The sequence below is a fragment of the Ctenopharyngodon idella genome, chromosome 14 (assembly GCF_019924925.1).
Source record: "Ctenopharyngodon idella isolate HZGC_01 chromosome 14, HZGC01, whole genome shotgun sequence".
Lineage (NCBI taxonomy): Eukaryota > Metazoa > Chordata > Actinopteri > Cypriniformes > Xenocyprididae > Ctenopharyngodon > Ctenopharyngodon idella.
This window is the reverse complement of record NC_067233.1, coordinates 20,467,219-20,483,867: the sequence shown is the minus strand read 5'-3', so window position 1 is coordinate 20,483,867 and position 16,649 is coordinate 20,467,219. Positions and strand designations below refer to the sequence as shown.

Below are 16,649 nucleotides of genomic sequence, written 5' to 3'. Positions count from 1 at the left end.
TGTATTATAACGTAATACATTATGTTCATGTATTAGTTATAATGTATTATAAGTGTGGTTATAATTATTCATAATTAATGCATTAAAAATACCTTTATAATGCATTATATTTAAAGGCTTTAAAGGTAGCGTAGACAGTGTTTTTCATAAACACTTTTTGTTATACTGGTTGAAACTCTCTTTACATCCTGATAGCAATCAATAATACAGTAGAAGTGGTCTAAATATTACAAAATGCACATATATTCTCTGTGGAAGTCTTAGGACCAAAAAATGTTCGTCCAATCATTGCATTCGGTCTGAATGCAATAATAGGATGTCCTACCTGCCTGTCAACGTATGCGTTTCCATACCTCTGCGCACCCTGCTCACGCAGGCATCACACATCATCAGTGCGTTCCGTAAAGCTATGCAAACAAACAGCAGCCACATTTTACAGTTCCTCCTGATCCAAAAAAACAACAAGCTTATGCTGCATTCACAGCATACTTCTGTAATTACAAGATGGCAACCCGTGATGTTCTACCTGGAGCTGTTCACGTCCCCAGACTCAGATTTATGCATTTCTATGGTAACACTGTCAACGCTGAAATGAATCTGCAGCTGTGGTACAAGTCAGAGCTCTGTAAGTTGTTTATATTCATAATTATTGTAATGTTCTGTGGTTTGAGACATGAGGTAATTTAACGGCATCTCTCGTGACACTTTGCAGACTCTGGCTGCGTGCGTTTATGTGTTTTGGAGGAGGTGTGGCTTTGGGGAGCGCTGTGAGGGGAGGGTGGGATCTAATGCTTTCAATGCTAGCTTGCTAGCCTCTTCAAAATTGCCTATCCTACCTTTAAGTGTTACCAAACTTTCTATTCATCAATAAACCCAATAATATCCTAATATTATTATCCTAATAAAAATATTAATGTTACGCCGAAGACTGGAGTAATGGCTGCTGAAAATTCAGCTTTGCATCACAGGAATAAATTATATTTGAAAATATTTTCCACTGAAAACAATAAAGGAACAAAGTCAGAGGCAGTGAATACGATTTATATGCACTGTAAATATGGCATGTATCCTTCTAATGGAAGACAACATATGATATCGTATGAGTATAGAAATAGAAGAGCTGAAGAAGAAAACACCTTAAACATGTAATTTATTAATGCATCACTTGTCATTGATATCATTCCAGTTCAAGACTGGCATTACAGTCCAACCGAGATTTACAGCCAGCAAGTCAAAGACAAGGTATGGTCTAGCTTGTTTTTAGCTCTCTTTAGATCTGTAAGATAAACAGATTGTCCAAACTGTTACAGTTTAAGATATTTTATCCCTGGTAATTATGAAATAGATCAGGTTGTTTTTGTGCGTTAATATATCATTTCAAAGAGCTGTTTCTCTGTTTATTTCAGCTTCTTCAGTGACAAAAGTTCCCTATTCTTCTCCACTCTCAATGTCACGATCCTTATCCTCTGCTAGCCTGTGAGTATATGATCAGTTCAGATCCCTCAGGAAGGTTTAAACTAAGTTCTTTAGTTTCGCATTTCACATAGTTTCATAATTCTTTGTTTTTATATTTCATTTATTAACTTTAAACTGTTTCATACTCAACAGTACAAAACAAAACTGACACGACAGAGAAATTTATACCTTATTTTAGTTGCATTCTAACTGTCTGTGTTTGATGGTTTCTTTGAAAAATAATTAACCTCCCATATGAATGTCTATGAAATAGTATCTGTCATGTCTGTTTTTTCAAGATATTCTGTGCTTTAATCATTGAAAGTCTTTCTTGTGATTGTAACATTAGTTTGGTTGTTCTTTCTCAGAGCTGATAGCTTAGAAATCAACAGCAGGGGGCTCTCTCACAAAGTAAACTTACTCTGTTTTTTTCTGTATACTTATCCTTGTGTGGTTTTCTTTATAGTGTATAAAACTGTCATTACTTTGCAATCCTATACCTCTGTTTCTACATCTAGCCAGACGTATTGAGTAGGATTTATCTCAGAAGCTCACCGCAGAACTGCCGCATAGGTTTGTCAGCGCTATAGATTGTGGTGTTTTCAGATATTCATCATTGCCGTTTTTTTTGGTTTTTGATCACCTGGACCGGGTTTGCATATGTTAAAGATGCACTGATATGGATATTCTGGGCCAGTAACTGATAATGAACAGCTTATTGTGGCCAGCGCAATATAACCAACTTTTACTATATACATTTTGACCATTTTGACCATTTTAACTTTTTTTTTTTTTTTTTGCTAATTAATTAAAAATCACTTGACACTTGAAATCAAAATAACATGAAACAAAATAGTTGTCATTTGAAAAAGACTTTACACACAGCATATAGCAATCAGACCTAGTATTATTATTGTTAACAAAACATTTTCATTAGCTGAAATAAAAATAAAAACCTCAGTAAAATATATTTGCATCATTATAAATTACAGCTAAAATTAGGCGATATAGGCTTGGTTACAAACATTCTTCCAAATATCTTCCTTTGTGTAGAGCAGAACAAAGAAATTTATACAGGTTTGGAACAACTTGAGGGTGAGTAAATGATGACAAAATTTTCAGTTTTGGGTGAACTATCCCTTTTAAAACACAATGATCGGATAGTCACGTGTCAGACTGTTAGTTGAAAAGGTCTCAGCTAGTAAAAAGCATATTTCTCTGCAATTACTACAGCAAGTATTTCTATGTGAATGTACACTTATAATCAAAACTCAACAGTAGTGATGGGGACTTGACTCTAAAAGAGTCGATTCCTTGACTCTTAGTGGCCCTAGTGTTGGAGTTGACTCCAGCACAGGAATCGACTCTCGTTGTTGACTCCATTACTCTGTCCAAGCTGTTTTTTTGCACTATTACAAGAGATGTCAACACGCTTATCGCCCTCACCCGACCGTTTAGATGAATTAGATTAATTCATTAAAGAATACATTACCTTCTCTCTCATTTATTTAACTCTGAAATAATATTAGAGCAAGGCTTTTTCTCGTGACTTTTCCCTCTTTAAAATTAGGTAGTATTGGCAACAACTAGGAAATGATGGTGACGCATCATTTCAAGGTAATGTCCTTTCTAAACTGGACTAATTTGGCCAGTCAAGCTAAAAGTGTGTTGTTTTAATAAAGGTAGTTTTAGGCTTCTTGTCGGAAAAAAATATAACCTACATTTAGTGTGTAATAATGACAGCAATATTGTATTCTTATTGTTGACACTGTTTTGACTGAAACTGGGTTCACACTGTACGATTTATAATAGTATTTTATGACTGTTGCTTGTCAGACTGTACAAACGTAATCCCTGCTGTAAGCCATGTCACACTGTATCTCAGTTGTCATTAATGTCAGACTGTACGGCAGTCAAGACGCGTTAAAAAAAGACGCACGCAAGAAGACTCATTTTACATCATCAATCCACAACGTGTTTGGTGACTGTGTGCTGCATTTATATGCAGGGTAGAAATGGTGGCTAGCAAACAAAAATAATCTGTCTTATTAATATTGATCATGACTTTTCTTAAAAAAGAAAACTGGAAAAAAATTGTGTGTGGAGCATGTGATGGTTTGTTGTCTCACTAATTCCGTCATCAGGTTCTGCGCTTCTATTGGTTTTCGATTTGATGGTTGTCGTAGAAGTCACACTACAGGACTGTGCCTCAAAACTTCTGACACTGCTAGAATTTTGTCACAGGTAAAATTTATTCACAATGGTCATCATTAATCGGCTGTCGGTGAACATGTCAAACTAGCTATCAAAGACTTCAGATTTTGGCCTAGGATCAAAGGAATCTTTCAGGATTCACAAAATTGTCTCAGATGGCCAAGTCATGGCCAAAATCGTATAGTGTGAACCTGGCTTAAAAGTAACTAGAGCAAATGGAGCCAATTCCAGAAGTCGATCCCGTCAACTCCTACGGCGGGAGTCGGGAATGGGGAATCGGAGTTGACTATGAAGAACCCGGAAATGAACACCCCTACTCGACAGAGGGCAACTGACTGAAACTTTTAATTCTTAAAATCTTAAAAAAAAAAAAAAAAACATTGTGATGCAACAACCAAAAGTGTTTGTCTGAAGCATGTGTATGTAGTAGGTATGTAATGGTATCAAAATCTCACGATATGTTAATACCTCAATATAAAGTCCATGATACGATATTTATTGCGATATTTATAAAAAAATAAATAAATAAATAAAAAAAGACAAATGAAGACTTGGAAAAAAGTGCCATAAGTGTTAAACAATGTTTGAACATTACAATGATGTACAAATTAGCCATGTCATATCCTGTCCTATTTTCTTTATCCTCTAATCATAACTGTAGCTTAAAGGTATGAGGTATAGTATGAGAGGGGTCAAATGATCTAAAACTCCCTTAATAATTGCACCAGCTGGACCCTGACAAAGGAAACATCTATTATTTTTTCTGACACTCAAGAGTTGTATTTGTTAACATTAGTTAATGCACTGTGTAAATTGAAAAAGTAAAATGCATAAGTAAAATGAACAAACTTTGAACAGCCATATTTTTATTAAGGTTAATAAAAATGAACAAATACAGTAACAAATGTATTGGTCATTGTTAGTTCATGTTAGTTAATACATTAATTAATGTTAACAAATGAACATTATTGTAAAGTGTTATCACAAATTCAATGCAAATAAGATGCTTGAACACACATGGGAGATCCAGACAGGTGAAACATAATATTTTTGTTAGTTGGATTCATAAAGACTTCACTTGTTTCTAAAAGAATGATTCAGTGATAAATACATTTTTAACAGTAATTTTTTGCCACCTAGTGGCGTAACAATGCAGTCAATACAGTCATTATTAGAAGCACTTTCAAAGGGTGATTTATTCTATTTTGATCGGTAAAGTAGATAACAGTGATGATAATTGGAATATTTTGTAACAGAAATAATGATACTGTGTGTTTGACAAGATTGTTTGTGAAGCTGTTTATATCTATACATGACAACTGTCTCTAGATCAAAGGCAGCGCGAACGCAGATTTGAATTTTGCGATTTTTATTTTTGTCAAAGGTTTAATATAATCGGGCGAATCGTTGTCATTTAGGAATTAGATCATATCATGTGGGTGATGAAATCGAGAACGCAATCTTTTAAAGATTATTCTTGCAGCTTTGTGCCTCTCTCTCTCGATATCTGACGTATATGAGTAGCGCGAGGGCTTTTCAGTAGTGATGGGATGCTCCGATGCTGCGACACAGTTTTCAAAGCACTATTCTATCACACACTGTACTGATGCTTGTATCGAAATGGCCATACCACGTGATTGATTGACTTTTGAAGCTTCAACATTGCTCTCATTGTCACAAATTAATTTAGATGAGATTAGATCAGATTAGATAGAACTGTATCGATCTAAAACAAGAGTGATTCCATATGTCACGGACTTCCGATGCTTTGTTTGGTCACGTGCTTTTTCAAACCCTAGATCTGCTCCGCGATGATTTAGATATGGTGGAGAAAACAAGTCTGACCACCAGATGTCACTAATGCGCACTGTGTTAAAAGCTTTGAGTAATGAACTATTGATGAAAGCCTCAAACGCTTCAGAAAGCCTCGGCTTCCTCCCATCATTACTTTTTAGTACATTCATTGTAGGGCTGTAACGATTCCTCGATTAAATTAAAATACTCAATTAAAAAAAATCCTTGATTTTAATTTGCCTGTGTCGAGTAACCGGTAAAATACCGGAAGTGGCGCTTTCCACAGATGAGAATCCATAAAAACGCATTATTAGACCGTTTTCTAGGGCTGCACAATATTAAACCCGTTTAAAAATCATAATAAAGCATAATGCTATTGTGACTTTACAAAGGCTGTGAATTAATTAATTAATTAAATGTATGTGCTGCCGGTTTAATAGGCTATGCGCTGTAATTATTTACATACGTGTAGATTACCTACGTGCGTCTCATGCGGCTCCATTCACAGTAAATACAGCTTCATGTGAACTGTTATTTACATGAATGGTGCATCTCAAACTCCATCTCTGCATATGCTGTGAGATTGGATTGCTTTTAATGTTCATCTGGAAACGCAGTGTGCGACATTTAATCAGATTTGTAAGGTAAGTCATCTATAAACCTTAGCAAACGCAGGAGAATACATTATACAGTATGTTTCTACTGTGCTAACTGCTCGTTGCGATTTCAAAATAAATGTTTAAGCCCTCGTTTAAGTCCACATGTTCTTATTCAAGAAATAACAGTGGTTGTAGAAATAACATGTTTTGGCTGTTCATTTACATGACAATGGCGTTTCGGGGGCCTGAAAATGCAAACTTATGAAAATGGATTTATTTTCTAACTACAAAAATGCAAATTTGTGAAAACAGTGACGTAATGCGTGTGCATATATTGCATGTTATAGACTCGTAGTTTTTCTTTTAAAAAGTGACTGTCAATTACTGGCCTGGCATGCATAATACATTATTTTAATCGTGTGAACCGTGTGCCGTGTGAACGGGGATGTCTGTATGCGAAAAATGCAAAGAAAAAAAAATCAGTTTTTAGCACATTGTGTAAATGTACCCTTTATTTTGCAAACAACATGACTCTTGTCAACAGTGTTGGGTAAGATACTTCAAAAAAGTAATTAATTGCTAATTACATCATCAATGTTGTATTTAAAATACTTTTCTAATTACTCTGTCTGAAAAGTAATTTAATTACTCAATAAGTAACTTACTAATTACAATCCCTATAAACCTTGACTGGATAGACAATAGAAAGGAAACTCTTTTAATAATTTAGTCAAACATGGAATAGTTTAGCCTTTTGTAGCTTTTTAAAACATTTTAACTTTATTAAAACATATACTATAATACTTTTATTTACTTTATAATACTTACATTTTTTTTAGTAACAAATAGGGATGTCCCTATACCAAAAATTTAGCAGTCGGTACTGATACCACCAAAAGTGCACAATACTCGATACCACAGTAAAAATATATAAAAATACAAATAAAACAATACTATTTTTTTTTCCAGGTAGGTCTAATAGTAGTAAGTAAAAATACGACAGAAATTGAATAATCAAATATAAAATAACTCTGCATAGTCATAACTGTATAAATTAAATATAGATTAATCCTTATTAAAGCTTTTCTTTTGTTGTTTGATTATCATTTATAATACAGACAGCCAACAGTAGACAGCATGTTTTAAAGGCTGCTGTCACTAAGACCTAATGGACGGAGACAATATGCTGTTACACATGCTGTTCACATTCACATAACCAACGCGAATATACGCCAAGACGGGCATTTTGACATAATTATGTGTATTTGAACGTTTATGTGTAATAAACCGCAAAAATCTGACACTCGCAAGAGGCGGCTATGTGTGTGTGCTTTGGTTGAGAGCGCTGATTGACTGAAGACCGCCTCTCAGAGAGCGCGTGCAGTTTTTTCTCCCTAGGACATAGCTTACATTTTACTGTAATGTTCTTGCCTACCTGTGTCAAAAAAGTGAAGTAATTGGAATATTTCCATTCTGCAAAACAGCCACTCGCTTCTGCCGACATCTTCAGACAGCGACTACACTGCCAACTGGTGGGAAGTTGCGAACTCACGCGCAACTGCAATACAGCTAACGATTTTAAAGAGGCAGCATTCACTTTTACCTGTAGACGACAAATTTAGATTTTAATTAAAAAACTGTAATTAAATTGCCTAAAAATGAACAGTAATCCCTTACTTTACTTTTTCAGTGGATAAGTAATTTAATTACAGTAACGCCTTACCAATACTGCTGTCAATCTCCTTAGTGGTTTCTTTGCCAAAATGAGTCCACACTTCACCTCTGTACACTGTGGCTGGTATAATTTAATCATCTTATTAGCTGGGTTTGCTAATGCTAACGTTAGCAATGCAACTTTGCTCTTCTCTGCATCACAGTTTACATTCTGAGATAACATTGCCATCTTGCAGTCGGGTTTAAACTGAACCAGGGGCGTTTCCTCCGAGGAGGCAAGGGAGGCAGTGCCTCCTCAAAAAAATAGGATGAGAAAATAATCCATATTACATATAAAACAACACAAATATTACAAATTATGACATTAAAAAGAGCGCAAGTCACTCGTATTTCTAAAGGAACACTGCCCAACAGCGACACCCGCAGGTAAAGTTACAGCAGGAGTCATGCCTCCCTTTCCATTCATAGAAAACCATAGAAAACCATCAGACCCCCGGCGTGCGGTGGGTTTTGTGGGGGGTAATTGAGAATGAATGGGGGAAAGTCACGTGAGAGGAGGCAATGTCTCCATCGTGCTATGATTGAATGTAATTGGTTATGATTGGATATGATTGGTTTGTGCGATAAATCCCGCCTCTTGTTGACGTTCACGTTCCGCACGTTAGTTTGAATGAACAAATAATGGTGTCAATGGGAAGACTAATTGAAAAGTAAGTAAACAGATCACCCAGTTAGATATCACCGCTTTATGTCACATCAAAATCAAACTTGAAATGGACTGAAAACATGATGACTGCGGGGGTTTTTAGTGCAATCAGCTTGGTGAAATTAAAAATACAATTCGTGTCTGTGACAGATGGTGTTTACTGAGCATGACTGATGATCCAAAATAAGTTGACTATTAAAAAGAAAAACATCAATACACAAATAAAATATATTGTTTAAATTATTATTGCCTTTAGTTATTATTTTGGAATGAATGTAAAAATGCTTAAAACACTAACTTGATGAGATTGACTTGGTTTTGATAAATAGAACATTTATTACAATACGTTGTTAATGTAAAATTACAAAATAGAATTGTATTGGGTTTCTTTTTCTTCTTTTTTGATGTAATGCTCATTTAACAAGGAAGATGTGTCAACGTTAAGAGTAATGCACATGTATTTACGTTGATTCATAAATAAATAAAAATTGTGCCTCCTCATTTCAGAACACCACTGCACGCCACTGAACTGAACATATAGCCACTGATACTAATCTTGGATGTAAACAAATAAATAAATATCGATACAGTGTTTTTGAGAATCTATACAGTATCGCCAAACATTTAGGTATTATTACACCCCTAATACCTAAATCCAGTTAGTGAAAGGCTAAAATAATGTATAAATACAGATTTACAGAATTACATTAAAAAGCTTTTGGTTTTGAAAATAATTATAATTACATTTTTCTACTTTTGGAGCAAATACAGTGGTGGTCAGAATTATTGCCACCCTTGGTAAATATGATCAAAGATGACTATAAAAATAAATCTGCATTGTTTATCCTTTTGATCTTTAATCTAACTTTTCATTGAAGGAAAATAATTGAAAGTGGGGGGAAAATCACATTATGAAATAAATGTTTTTCTCCAAAACACGTTGGCCACAATTATTGGCACCCTTTTATTCAATACTTTTTGCAACCTCCTTTTGCCAAGATAACAGCTCTGAGTCTTCACCTATAATGCCTGATGAGTTTGGAGAACACCTGACAAGAGATCAGAGACCATTCCTTCATGCAGAATCTCTACAGATCCTTCAGATTCCCAGCTCCATGTTGGTGCTGTAACGAGACTCAGGCGGGGATCCATTTGCTAGCTTTATTATAAAAGAACGTGGTCGTACAGGCAGGGTCAAAGCAGGGGCAAACAGGAACAGCAGGGACAGGCAGAATCGTAGTCAGGATACAGGCAATAGTCAGGGCAGGCAGAAAACACTCACAGAACAGTATACCAGGCAAGGATCAAAGGTAGGCAGCAACAGGTCGATAACGGGTAACAGACAGGATCGGAAACAAACAGGCAGACAGGAAATAAACGCTCAGAATTGCAACAAGGGTTAACAAGACTTCGCAATGAGGTGGTGTGTGTGTGAGTCTTTTATAGTCCAGGTAATGATCTGCAGGTGTGTGTGGCAATTGGTGATTGGAGTGGAGTGTGCATGTGATTGGAAGGGAGGATTGTGGGAAATGGAGTCCAGGAACAGACGGTGATCATGACAGGTGCTTCTTCTCTTCAGTTCACTCCACTAATTTTCTTTAGGGTTCAGGTCAGGGGATTGAGACAGCCATGGCAGAAGCTTCATTTTATGCTCAGTGACACATTTTTTGATGTTTGTTTTGGATCATTGTCCTGATGGAAGATCCAACCACGGCCCATTATAAGATTTCTAGCAGAAGCGGTCAGGTTTTGTTTTTTTATCTATTGGTATTTGATAGAATCCATGATACCATGTATCTGAACAAGATGTCCAGGACCTCCAGCAGAAAAATAGGCCCACACCATTAAAGATCCAGCAGTATATTTAACCGTGGGCATGTGGTACTTTTTATCCATGTGTGCACCAAACCCATCTGGTAGGTTTGCTGCCAAAAAGCTCTTTTTTTAGTTTCATCTGACCATAGAAGCCGGTCCCGTTTGAAGTTCCAGTCATGTCTGACAACTGAATATGCTGGAGATTGTTTCTGGATGAGAGCAGAGAAATTTTCTTGAAACCCTCCCGAACAACTTGTGGGGATGTAGGTGCTGTTTGATAATTTTTTTGTTTTGTTTTTGTTTTTCTGAGACTCAAGACTCAACTAATCTCTGCAATTCTCCAGTTGTGATCCTCGGAGAGTCTTTGGCCACTCAAACTTTCCTCCTCACCGCGCATTAGGATGATTTAGACACAGGTTCCACGCAGATTTGTAACACCTTTAGTTGATTGGAACTTCTTAATTATTGCCCTGATGGTGGAAATGGGGATTGTCAATGCTTTAGCTATTTTCTTACAGCCACTTTCTATTTTGTGAAGCTCAACAATCTTTTGCTGCACATCAGAACTACATTCTTTGGTTTTACTCATTGTGATGAATGATTAAGAAAATTTGGCTATTGTGTTTCCTCATGTTTTTATTCCTGTGGAACAGGAAGTCATGGCTGGACAATTTCATGTTCATGATCACCCTGGTGTGCTAAAAAAAAATGTAAATATGAATGGGAATATACTTCAGAGATATTTACTCATAAAAAATTCTAGGGGTGCCAATAATTGTGGCCAATGTGTTTTGGAGAAAAACATTAATGTGATTTTCCCCCCACTTTCAATTCTTTTCCTTCAATGAAAGGTTAGATTTTTGCTAATTTTATGAATTAAAGATCAAAAGGATAAACAATGCAGATTTATTTTTATAGTCATCTTTGATCATATTTACCAAGGGTGCCAATAATTCTGACCACCACTGTATATTGGCCACCTTTTTATTTTATTTTCAACTCCTCTGAGAAATGTGGATCGTACTTCTGACGTTTCATAAACGGCACTCATTTCACAATGATATCAACAATCCATTTATACGATATAGATGTATACTTTGTTCTTCAATGAATCCTCCTTTTAGGTTCAGTTCCTCACGTGGCATCAAGTCAGAACATTATGGGTAGCCATTCAGTGACATTCAGTGCCACTGTCAGGTAATTCTTCCACTAAAGAATGACTTTACTGTCTTGTATCTTAGCATGGACGCCTGGAGTAACACGAGAAGTATCTCTTGCAGTAGGGACTGCTCCAGTGGTCTACGGGAGCCTGCGATGAGTCCATCCCATAATGTGGCCTACCATAGAAAGTCAGTATGGGAAACACCTGTGTTCAAACTGCCCTCGGCCTACAAGTATGGTTCTGTGTCCTCCCTGGTTTCCCCTCCATGACATGCACTCCAGTCCCAAAGCAATACGGCTAATCACATCTTAAAATATTACTATATATCACAAAGCTCTGCTATTTTTACAAGATACTTTTAGGAAAAAAATGTAATCAACATCCAGGCCGAGCAATGAACATCTCTTATGATGCTGCAGTGCATTTACGCTGTCTCTCAATGAACAATGAACATCTGTGCTCTTGTTTCCATAAATGTTCCTATGTATCGTAGCAATTAATCACAGACCGTCGTTGAGCGGTTTGTGAGTGTGAATTTTAATATGCCATTTTTTACATGACTCGCATTGTGTCAGCAGCATGTGCTGTTAATCACATCCAATATGTTCTCTGCCGCATGTTTCTCTTCTAACACACTGATGCCATTGTTCAAACCTTGTTCACATTGATTAAAATTATGATAATGTGGCATGAGTTTGTTTGGATTTTTCTCTTGTATCTTGTTTATTATCTTGGTATCTCATCAAAGATGAAGTTGTGAGACTCATCTAATCAAATCTTGGGTTTCATCCAAACAAATCAGCTAGAGTTTGGAGGTGGGTTGTTTTTGGAAAATGTCTGTGTATGTGTTTTGAACTATACTATAAGGTCAAAATGAGCAAACTAGACCTTACTGAAGGCCTGTATTACAGAATCTAATTCTTGACTTAAGATTTGAAAATACAGAGTAGGATTCTGAGATTTTTCTGTAATATTTTACAATAAGTTTTTATTAGTTAACATTAGTTATTGTACTAACTAACATGAACTAACAGTGAACAAATTTTTTTTACAGTATTTATTAATCTTTGTTAATGTTAGGTAATAAAAATACAGTAGTTCATTGTTTGTTCATCTTAGTTCACAAAGCGTTAACTAATGTTAACAAATACAACTTTCGATTTGAATAATGTGTTAGTAAATGTTGAAATTAACATTAATTTAGATTAATAAATGCTGTAGAAGTATTGTTCATTCTTAATTAATGTTAACTAAAGTAGTTAAAGGATTAGTTCACTTTCAAATGAAAATTACCCCAAGCTTTACTCACCCTCAAGCCATCCTAGGTGTATATGACTTTCTTGTTTCTGACGAAGACAATCGGAGAAATATTAATAAATATCCTGACGCATCTGCGCTTTATAATGGCAGCAATGCGCTACCAAACGAGTATGAGCTGAAGAAAGTGTCTCCATCCACATCCATCCATCATAAACATATTCCACACGGCTCCGGTTGGTTAATAAAGGCCTTCTGAAGTGAAGCAATGCGTTTGTGTAAAAAAATATCTATATTTAACAAGTTATGAAGCAAAATATCCAGGTTTCACGAGGCTACCTTCCGTATTCAAATTACGGAAAAAACGGAACTGGCGTTGCGTCAGTTCGGTAAGTTGAATAGGGAAGATGTATGACGTACAGCGCAAGCTTTTTGAAGAATACGGAAGGCGGTCTGGTGGAAGCTGGATATTTTACTTCATAACTTGTTAAATATGTATATATTTTTTTTACAACCCGAATTCTGGAAACGTTTTTTAAATTTGAATAAAATGAAAACTAAAAGACTTTCAAATCACATGAGCCAATATTTTATTCACAATAGAACAAAGAAAGCATAACAAATGTTTAAACAGAGAAATTTTACACTTTTATCCACTAAATGAGCTCTTTTCAAATTTGATGCCTGCTACAGGTCTCAAAAAAGTTGGCACGGGGGCAACAAATGGCTGAAAATGTAAGACATTTAAAAAAGATTCAGCTGGGAGAACATCTAGCAACTAATTAAGTTAATTGATATCAGGTCTGTAACATGATTAGCTATAAAAGGGATGTCTTATGGGGCGTTCACACCAGACGCGACTTGCGCAAATAAATCGCGCTATTCGCGCGTAGTTGGACCCTTGAACATTTTGAGTTTACTCGCTTCATTCGCACGTGAAATTCGCTTCATTCGCGCGTGAAATTCACTTTACAACAGACGCGAATTCGCGTCATGAGAGGGGCTTCTGCCAGGCGGCTCCAGTCTTGTTTCTGCACACTTCCTCTGAATAAACACATCAACTCGTCAGCGGGAAAGTAGTTGTAAAATACAGCGAATAAGCTCAATTTGCTGGCTTTAGCTAGCTTGTAGTCTCAATATGTGTATATATATATATATATACACATATATATATATATCTCAAATTGAGTAAAGAGCGTTTTTTACAACTTACCAGATTGTCGACCTCCTCACTCACTTTCTTCCAAGCAAGATCCTTTTTATTCCCGTTTCTATAAAATATGAAGATGTATCGTACAGCTCTCAGTATCATATAGCGACGATGATTTTGTCCTCCATTGTTATTTTGGATTTCTGCCTCCTCTCGCTACGTTGTAATCACGCCACTACTAGAGCAAGCTCCTGATTGGTTAACGCGGCGCGAATTTTCGCCAAAGTTCAGATTTTTCAACTCGCCCGAAACGCTCTATTCGCACCGCGCCATTCACGCGAATCGCATCATTCGCGCCGCCGGATGTCTATTCGCGTCTTTGCATTGACTTAACATGTAAATCACTCGCGCTTAACGCTTCATTCGCGTCTGGTGTGAACGCACCATTAGAGAGGCAGAGTCTCTCAGAAGTAAAGATGGGCAGAGGCTCTCCAATCTGTGAAAGAGTGCGTAAAAAGATTGTGAAATACTTTAAAAACAATGTTCCTCAACGTCAAATTGCAAAAGCTTTGCAAATCTCATCATCTGCAGTGCATAACATCATCAAAAGATTCAGAGAAACTGGAGAAATCTCTGTGCGTAAGGGACAAGGCCGAAGACCTTTATTGGATGCCCGTGGTCTTCGGGCCCTCAGATGACACTGCATTACTCATCGGCATGATTGTGTCAATGACATTACTAAATGGGCCCAGGAATACTTCCAGAAACCACTGTCGATAAACACAATTTGCCGTGCCATCTGCAGATGCCCACTAAAGCTCTATCATGCACAAAGGAAGCCATATGTGATCATGGTCCAGAAGCGCCATTGTGTCCTGTGGGCCAAGGCTCATTTAAAATGGACTGTTTCAAAGTGGAAAAGTGTTCTATGGTCAGACGAGTCCAAATTTTACATTCTTGTTGGAAATCACAGATGCCGTGTCCACCGGGCTAAAGAGGAGGGAGACCTTCCAGCGTGTTATCAGCGTTCAGTTCAAAAGCCAGCATCTCTGATGGTATGGGGGTGCATAAGTGCATACGGTATGGGCAGCTTGCATGTTTTGGAAGGCACTTTGAATGCTGAAAGGTATGTAAAGGTTTTAGAGCAACAAATGCTCCCTTCCAGATGACGTCTATTTCAGGGAAGTCCTTGTGTATTTCAGCAGGACAATGCAAGACCACATTCTGCAGCTATTACAACAGCATGGCTTCGTCGTAGAAGAGTCCAGGTGCTCAATTGGCCTGCCTACAGTCCGGACCTTTCACCTATAGAGAACATTTGGCGCGAAACGAAAAATACGTCAAAGATTACCACAAACTCTTTAGCAGCTGGAAAGAATGGGACCAAATTCATCAGAAACAAGAAAGTCATATACACCTAGGATGGCTTGAGGGTGAGTAAAGCTTGGGGTAATTTTCATTTGAAAGTGAACTAATCCTTTAATGTTAACTAATGGAACATTGTAAAGTGTTACCAATTTTTCTGCATGTTTTATTATTCAACAGGCAAAAATGTCTCAGGTTACGCATGTAACCATGATTCCCTGAGAACAGGGAACGAGACGCTGCGATAGCCCATGACGTCATAACGATGCGGCCCAATAGTATATAAGGGGTGCCCAGTCAACATGTCATCCACTTATTGTCTGAAGGGACTGTATGCAGGCAAGCCCCGAGGCATGGCTTAGAGACGCAGCGTCTCATACCCTGTTCCCTTACAAGCGTAACCTGAGACATTCCCTTTCGAAAGGGAACTCGCGCTGCGTCAAAGCGCTAGGGGAACGATATACCCATGCCGCCATGCTGAGGGGAGTGCATGCCAATATATGGCGGTGACAATTGTCAGAATCTGGCAAATTCAACTGAAACGCCAGTGTTACGATACGAGCTGCCTCTAATATAACAAACCAAAATATATCGCTACTACAGCCGTCTAGGGGTTTTAATTTTGTAGTTATCGGTCGTAACAACACACAGCTTTCCCTACATGGTGCGAAATAACGTGAGAGTCAGTCCTAACCAAGATGCAGGGATGCAAGAGCGTGTCAGCAAGCAGCTACCCAGAGAGAGGTTACTCACCTGCATTTTTCCCCAACCTCACTCTGTGCCCGGCGACGTGCAGCATAGATGTCCCGTGTTCTCAGTCCAGCCCAAGCATGGATACGGTTTTCGTTCAAGTTTTCTTTTTTTTCTTGTTTTCTTTTATGTTAAAAACATGGTGATAATCATAGTCCCAAAACAAAAATAAATCATTAACTAATACAAGGAGGATACACGATTTGAGGTGAGAGCTTTAATCCACGTGTGTACACACAGGCAGTGTTTTCCTTTCATCATTCACAGGTGAGTGACGTCATCTGGGCTCTTACTTTTCGTGTTAGTCAGTACTATCCCTGCTTAAATACCCAACACCAGACCCACTCACCCTGCGGGTCACAACTGGGCTGTCAGTGACAGCGCTTCCAGCAGTCAAAGCCTCAGCTATAGGCCCAAAGGACCCCCAGCCAGTCACTTCTCAGGGGAACACTGCCAACCCTGAATGCCACCAGGGAGGCTGACCAGGTTCTTAGCTGTACTAGTAACTTGGTCTGCCTACAACCTGTCTGTTTTTACAGAAACAGAGTCTCCAATACAGAAAGTCTCACCAAGAGACATCCAGAAAGAGGGACTGTGAAAGGGCCGTAACAAGCTCAGACCAGATCTTAGAGACCGGCATCCTGGAGAGCAGGACTCAGCAAAAGCTCTATCAACCCTTGCAATTGAGGGAAGTATATCTGTGTATAT

The 16,649-nt window shown here is 37.6% G+C and overlaps 1 protein-coding gene and 1 long non-coding RNA gene across 2 annotated transcripts in view; both read left to right on the top strand.

Annotated features, from left to right (window-relative positions):
• The window catches only part of LOC127494689 (probable E3 SUMO-protein ligase RNF212), a 28,972-nt gene extending 16,860 nt beyond the window's left edge, over positions 1-12,112 (top strand). The window contains exons 8-10 of the mRNA XM_051860782.1: positions 1,187-1,242; positions 1,407-1,476; positions 11,499-12,112. Coding sequence (XP_051716742.1) covers positions 1,187-1,242; positions 1,407-1,476; positions 11,499-11,688 — 316 coding nt within the window. The 3' untranslated portion in view covers positions 11,689-12,112. The remainder of the gene's footprint in view (positions 1-1,186; positions 1,243-1,406; positions 1,477-11,498) is intronic.
• Positions 1-16,649, top strand: part of LOC127494694 (uncharacterized) — a 447,433-nt gene that overhangs the window by 109,516 nt on the left and 321,268 nt on the right. The gene's annotated exons all lie outside the window — the stretch shown is intronic.